Source organism: Neophocaena asiaeorientalis, unplaced genomic scaffold (assembly GCF_003031525.2).
Source record: "Neophocaena asiaeorientalis asiaeorientalis breed wild unplaced genomic scaffold, Neophocaena_asiaeorientalis_V1.1 scaffold78, whole genome shotgun sequence".
Lineage (NCBI taxonomy): Eukaryota > Metazoa > Chordata > Mammalia > Artiodactyla > Phocoenidae > Neophocaena > Neophocaena asiaeorientalis.
The window spans coordinates 19253803-19261515 of NW_020175018.1; the positions used below are offsets into that span (position 1 = coordinate 19253803).

Below are 7713 nucleotides of genomic sequence, written 5' to 3' on the forward strand. Positions count from 1 at the left end.
AGAAAGAAACCACCGGTCGGGGGCTCAACAGTCCACAAACTCAGCCCTACCTGGTAATAGTGGGGGGCGGTGCCGGGATCCGGCGGGTACGGTGACGGGTACGGGGGCTGGTAGCCATCGTACAGGGACCTGTAATAGTAATAGGACGCCAAGTCTGGAGGCGGCGGCTGCAGCCACTGCTGGTCAGACCGTGCGGCCGCCTGGCTTGAGCTGGTAGATGCGACGGACACGCTGGAGGACCGAGGTGGTCGAGGCAGCAGCTGCTGGCCCATGTCAGCTAGAGCCGGACTTGCAGATGGATGGGCTGGGCTTGGGGGCTGTCCTTGCCCTGGCGGACCTCCTGGGTTTGAAGGCTCTGGAAGTGCTGCTTTGGGCCCCTGCGGAGGGGGAGGGGGAGGGGGAGGGGCCGTCTCCTGCTGGGCTCTCTCTGGGCCACGCTGGTCCTGAGCAGCTTTCGTCACCTGTTGGTAGAAACGGTCTGGGGTGTGCGCCCCAGGTCCGTGCGGTCTGTGACTGGAGATGGTCTGCTGGCAAGAAGCTGGGCTATCAGCTTGGGCCGGGCTATACATTCCTACAGGATTTTCCAAAGTCCGACTGAATGTAAAGTCTAGGGCTCCCGAAGCTTCATCCCGACTGCCGGAGTGATTTGCCTTATTACTATCAGGTACCGAGGTATTGTTTGCAGGTGGAACTAACATCACGCCTGTGCTTCCGGCAGGACTGGTAACTAACTCGGGAAGAATGCTCTCTGCTTTATGAATCTTTTGACTTTCCGGAAGCAAGTTCTTTGGAACTGGATGAGATGGCCGTTGAACCAGTGAACTAGCAGGCTGGCTCGAAACCATTTCCGAGGTACCACAGACTTGTGGGAAATTACTCTGGGCGAGGTGGTTAGGCAGAGGCGAGAAGAGAGCGCCAGCTGGAGTCCCAGACAAAGGAGCGTTTTCTCCAGAATCACCCCCAGCCTGGCTGCTTACCGTGGGCTTGTCTGCCACCGAAGAGCCTCCCCAGGACTGATCCTTCTCATTAGGAGTCAGCGAGGACACAGAGAAATTGACCGGCTGAGCCAGATTATAGCTGTGATCAGGCTGGGCGAGCAAGACTGGCTGATTCTGCAAAGACTCGGCGGGTGGGGAGGACAGCAGACTGGCATATCCTGGACCTGCCTGGGACGGGAGGGCCTCCTCTTCGCCCATTTGGGGAGGATTCTCGAGATTCTCGGAAGCACCAATGCCGTCCCCGCTCTGCACGGTGGGGCCGGGGCCCGGCTGCCGGGACTGCTGGCCGCACACCCCCTCGTCTGGAGGCTGGATCACTTCAGATGGCGGAGGTTTCGCGGGCATGTGAAGTGCGGGGGCGGCTGGGGCCAGGAGGACATTGCCTCCAAAATCTGGCAGCTCGTTCTGCGCCCACAGAGTCGTGGCTGGGCTCTCACACTTCACAGGCCCCTGCGCCCTGGTCAAGGGCCTCTTCTCAGGCGCGGGGAGCACAGCTTCCAAGGGCGGCCCCGCGGCGTGCAGAAGCCCGGGACTGGCCTCCGCGGGTGTGGCGAGAGGGGGAGCACAGACCCGGGGCAGGAAGAGGGTCTCCATGTTGTCGGGGGGCTGCTCCAGGTTGCCAGGGGAGGCGTCGGGCGCGGCAGCGGCCGCTCTGTGCTGCATCTGGTGGGCGCTGGGCCCCCTCACCTCGCCCACCACGCTGGCGCGGTCTGCCTCGACTGGCTTTACTCCAGTGAAGTGCGATTTCACTGGTTCAAAAGAACTATTTGCACTCGTCTGAAATATTCCCGTAGGTTTTGGGGGGCTCGGGGCCGAGGGCTGGGGCAGGCTGCCGCGGTAGCTCTGGCTCACAGTGTTCTTGTCTGTCTCGCCTCCCACAGGAGAAGAATCGATCTGCTTAAAAAACCTCCCCGGAGCCTCATGTTCAGGTTTTCCAACCTCCTGCTGAATGAACGTGCCCCCCGAGTCGTGGGGCCTAGCTGCACCGGGAAGACCCCGGGGGCTCTGGCTGCTGTAACTGGAAGACACGCTCTCAGCCCGCGCAGGCTGTGCCGTCGCATCTGGGGCCTCGAGATTAGGGCTCCCGCCTCCAGCGTGGCCCACGGCACTGAGCCTGGGGACAGCCGGCCCGGGAAGGGGCCCGTATCTGAGCTGAGCGCTTGGGGAGGAAGGGTCTGCGCTTAGGGGCTCACTCGGCAGAACTTCTTGGTTCTGAATGAACTCTAGGTTCTCGACGTTCTCGTACCGCGGGCCACCAGCACCGTGAGTCCCCGCACGTGCTGTGTCACCCCACATGTCAACAGCGGCAGCGTTAGTGGTTGCTTTGTCGTGTCGGATGCCTGCAGACTGAGACAAGTAAGGCTGTGGGTCTCCTCCCTGCTGCGTGGGTTCGCTGCCGGAACCTTTGAGAAAGGCCTGATAAACGCCTCCTGCCCCCATGTGTGCAGGAGGCTGGCCGAGGCCCGGGCTGGGGGAGAAACCATCAAAGTCAGACTGGCCGGCAGAGACTGCTTTTTCAGATGTGAGGTTTTCTTCGTTCTCTGTCTCTCCTCCTTTGAAAAACATGGAGAGCGCTCCCGAGCCCGCTTCCGGCAGGGTCCAGCTGCTCCCGGCACCCAGGGGGTTGTGCGAGTGGCTTTCTGGGCTGTTTCCCTGAGCGAGGGGGTTAATGAGAGCCAGGTCTGACAACTGCTCTCTATTCACTCCTGGACTCAACCTGAACTCCTGGCCCGCCCGAGCGTTCCCAACTCTGGAATTCTGCCTGAATGCATTTTCTGGATCAAAGCTATTTGCTGAGTGGTTTCCACTTTGCAGGTAGACTGCCTCATTTCTCCCGTCACTGGCCGAGGGTCCCGGTAAAGACACCAGGGGGCCGTGTTGCTCGTGGCCAGGACCCTGACGCGGGTTGGACGGAGCGGGAAAGTGGGCAGCGCTGGAGGCGTGGCACACCGTGTTCTGCACAGGTCCCTCAGGGCAGGGTCGGTAATGCTGCCCCGAGGGCTGCGGGCCTCCCTGCACCGGCCCCCACTGCCCGGGCGTTTGCTGACGAGGCTGAGGGAGGAAAGGGGGCGCTGCTGGTGTCGCGGTGCCGTCGTGCAGGCTCGGCCTGCTCAGGGGTCTGTCGGGCCGTGGCGTGTTCGCCTGTGGATGGCCCACACGACAGCTGTCAGGACCCACTCCTGGAATGTACTGAGGAGGATACGGCGGGGTCTGTACTTCAGGCTCCGGGCCGGGAGCGACCTCGACTCTCCTGTTCACCTCGGGCCCAGGAGGTGCCGAGGGGCTCAGTACGCCGGGAAACGGGCTGGCATCTGACCTGGGCTGCAACGGAGGGGCTGGCAGAGGCTCGCAGGGTCCTTGGGAGCTATCCCCGGCATTTGTGTGTGGCCCAGGCAGACCAGCACGCTGAAGAGACAATGGTGGGGCTGGGCCTTGCACAACGAGCGGGCCGCTTTTAGACGCACTGCCCGATGATGTATTTTGGAGCGCCTGTCTACTAAAAGCAAACGGGTCTGTCACCGGCTGCAGCGGGCAGGTTATCGGGGCCACCGGTGCATTACTGTTGGCCTGTCTCCTGTACGGGCTGTTGGACCAGAACATGTTCTGAGGACTCCCGGACGGAGGTGGCCGGACCACGCCAGACGGGACAGCCTGGGGTGGAGGTTGCATGATCGAGCTCCCGCACAATGAGATGCCGCTTACAGGAAGAAGCAGGATCGAGGTGTTCCTTACTTTGAACTGAAAAAGAAAAAGAGAAAGAAAAAGAATTAATACATAAAATCCACGTATTCAAAGTCCTGGCTGCAATCAGGAAAACTAAGAAAGAAGAAAAAGGCTGCAAACGCTTTTGCATCACGCAGTCCTGAGGGATACACCTCTCCTGTCTCCACGCCCGTGAGAACTGCCGTCCTGGGCATTTCGGGAGGGAGGACCCGGGGTGACAGCATGGCCGGGACGCAGAAGCTGGCTGTGCCTGGGCCAGCCGAGTGCCTTGAGATGACTCGCTGCCCTTCGCCGAGATTCAGTTACGTACCCCAGCTACACACCCAGGGGCAACGCCCACCGCCTCCACGATGCCCTCAGCAAGCTGGCAGGGACCAAGCAGAAGCTAACGCCTGTCACACCAGGTACGCAGTCCCTCCACATTTTCCTGTAAATTATCGCAGACCAAGAAAAAGCCAACTCCTCTATTAAGACTGCATATCATACTTTTCATACAGGTTAATTCTAAATTTTGAAAGGAAAACAAAAGTTAAAAATTTGCTCCTCTGTTTTCTTTAATGAAAGAGCATTACAGAGTAATATAAGCTGCAAAATGAACATCTAAAATGTATTCACCTAAAATGCCTCGTATCCCACCCTGTAAAATGTCTCATTTTCTGCACCGTGACTGGTTGGCACACCACTAGCAAAACAAGCTGCCTCCGATAACCAGAGTTGTAACAACTATGCGCCCATAAACCCTTTATAGAAAACAAGGGGGCGGGGCTTCCCTGGTGGCGCAGTGGCTGAGAGTCCGCCTGCCGATGCAGGGGACACGGGTTCGTGCCCCGGTCCGGGAAGATCCCACATGCCGCGGAGCGGCTGGGCCCGTGAGCCATGGCCGCTGAGCCTGCGCGTCCGGAGCCTGTGCTCTGCGGCGGGAGAGGCCACAACAGTGAGAGCCCCGCGTACCGCAAAAAAAAAAAAAAAACAAGGGGGTAGAAATCCTCTTTACAGCGTTTTTTGTTGTTGTTTTTTACTAAAACACACTAAGTATAATTTTGAATAGTTAACCTGCACTTTTGAGACAAAAATCCAAGCATGGTCTCTTTACAAAATCCTCCTTTGTATGTCAGTCCTTCTCCCCAGAACAACCTTCACAAACAGATTAAGTGGAGCCCATCACAGAAAAATGTCAACAACAGAGGAAGAAATGACAGGACTCCTGAGTTTAGCACACACATTGCTGCATGTGTACAACGCTTCTGTGCTTGGGAATCTTTCTGATACTCAGACGAAAGCAAAAGTGTGTAAACGTATATTGAGTAAAGTTATTTACAAATGAAAGTTCCTATTCCCATCTGACAACGAGTCCTATGAATCTATGAATCCATTACTACTACTGCCCGCACACACTCTCGTCCCAGGCCAACGGGGAACCCTTTCTGAAAGACACGCACTTTGAAACTCACTCAAATTTAATGGAATTAAATACATGAGGAACAGCATCAGAGACTTCATTTGGTTCTAAGCTGTCATTTTAAAACGAAGAACGTGTGCAGCTCAGCTTTATACGGAGCAAGGGGAGGAGAAGCAGAGCCTCTTCCTCTTATCTGTGAAAGAGACGCATCTTATAGGACATGACATCGTCCTCGTAAGGCTTCAGCAGGAGACCCTCAACCACACTAGACAGCATATATTAAAAAAGAAAGACACACACACACACACACACACACAGAGAACAGGTCCAGAGGATTTATTCCCCACGTGTCACTGTGAGAGCCAGACTGGGCGTCCGCTGAGTGGCTCAGCCACAACCACTGCTCCTTCTGTGACCCAATTTCTTCACCTATAAAGTGAGAAATGAAATGATGGTTTCAAAGTCCCTTCTGGGTTTAATCTTATGAAATTCTATTCACAGTGGATTTTGGGAGGCCCAAATCCCTATGGCTGTTTAACAGGGAAATCTTACCAGAATCTACATTTCACATAACATTTATACTTAAGATGTTTTCCTTGCAGAAACTTCCTTAAAATTATTTTCTCAACTCCTGGACTAAGAATCGTTTTATAAGCAAACACTATCACTTCCCTACAGAGCAGCTTCCCCTTCTCTCCCCAACAACTGGGAGCTTTTTAGCAATATACTGAATTTTATTTGGAACAACCTTCTGCCTTGAACATTATTCTTTTGATTTTCTTTATATTCACCAGCAGAAAAACAATGCAAGGGCATATCGTTTATCTTTTGACTACAGAGAATTTTATTCTGTCTAGTAAGTCATCCTGTAGCCTCAAGTCACCTAACTTTAAAAAAGGCAGACTGCTTCAAAGAAACCAGCTGACCTTCCTAAAGATGCATTATTCATGACCCCAGCTCTTCAATTAAGCTGCCTTGGATCTATGTGAAATAAACACAACCTGTTTCGAAATAAATTCCTGGCTACTGAACTGAGATACTGAAGGCACACTCCTCTCCTGCCAGGGCCGTCGCCTCAAGCGTAAGTGTGTAAACCAACCAGAGTGTCAGGAAGCACCTGGGAGTCTATGCTCTGCCCACAATCTCCCTCACGGCAACTGCTAAGCGACGTACCTATCAGACTAGGGGACACCGGACACAAAGACAGCACAGACTCCAACTTTTCTAAGTACAGAATCATACACATTTAGATGTTAAAGAAGGGAGTGTCTAAACACCGCAAAACATGACAAGGAGCAAAAAGGACACCCGGAAAAGATGTTTACAGAGGCAAGAAGGAACCACATTAACATCTGCACACATACCCTGGAGAAAACTTTCCGTACAATTCTGAGACTTACTGCAGTAACTGCAGCACACTCCTCTCCTGCCAGGGCCGTCGCCTCAAGCGTAAGTGTGTAAACCAACCAGAGTGTCAGGAAGCACCTGGGAGTCTATGCTCTGCCCACAATCTCCCTCACGGCAGCGACGTACCTATCAGACTAGGGGACACCGGACACAAAGACAGCACAGACTCCAACTTTTCTAAGTACAGAATCATACACATTTAGATGTTAAAGAAGGGAGTGTCTAAACACCGCAAAACATGACAAGGAGCAAAAAGGACACCCGGAAAAGATGTTTACAGAGGCAAGAAGGAACCACATTAACATCTGCACACATACCCTGGAGAAAACTTTCCGTACAATTCTGAGACTTACTGCAGTAACTGCTCTTAAGGGTGTATGAGTCACAAAGAACAAGAAAGAACTGATTTTTTTTTTTTGCCTCTTGCTCTATCTTTGTAAGGTAACAGTGCCTGGAACCCTAAGAAAGGGCAGGGGGAAAAAAAACTGCAGGGAGGCTGAAACTTGCAAAAGTATCAACCTAGGAACAACTGTCTGTGACTCAGTTTGCTTCTTGCCATATCCGGGGATGGGAAATACCTCTCTGGTTAACATCTGCATCATATGTATTTAAAACAAAATCTTAATAAGCAACTCACAATCTCCAAACCATTTAAAACTCTTCGGGTAAAGCAGCAACAGCTGATTTTAAATGGCTGTGTCATGTCCAGACGCTCTCCTGTAATACCTTCTTCACAAAAAGGGCAGGCCGGCTTACACATCCCTCTGCCCCTTGATATAAAACACAGCGCTCGACCTCGGTTGCAACATCTTGGTCACCTCGCCCCATTACCAACAGACGCAACAAGGCTGTTTCTTGGTTCAAATGTCAATCTACCTCATCGCCCGCACGGCTCAGCAGAAACCTTTCAACCAATGAACACAAAACTTCAGAACCTTCGAAGCAAAGGGCAAGCTAAACTGTTAAAAAAATTTCCTAAATGCTTCTACTCCTTAAAAAGTTGCAGGTCTGGCTTTTCTTCCAGCCTTTCCACACACCGAGGCCTTCCCCACACCGAGGCCACCACGGCTAGTGTCCACTCAACTGACCCGACAGCCCGTGCAGGTGGAGGCCGCGTCGGCCTGAGCGGGCAGGTAACCAAGGGGTCTGCCCCACCCTCCCAGCCCGCAGGCCCCCGGCCGACCG

The 7713-nt window shown here is 53.8% G+C and overlaps 1 protein-coding gene across 1 annotated transcript in view; it reads right to left on the reverse strand.

Annotated features, from left to right (window-relative positions):
- Positions 1 to 7713, reverse strand: part of SEC16A (SEC16 homolog A, endoplasmic reticulum export factor) — a 33811-nt gene that overhangs the window by 25560 nt on the left and 538 nt on the right. The window contains 1 exon segment of the mRNA XM_024762133.1: positions 51 to 3737. Coding sequence (XP_024617901.1) covers positions 51 to 3668 — 3618 coding nt within the window. The 5' untranslated portion in view covers positions 3669 to 3737.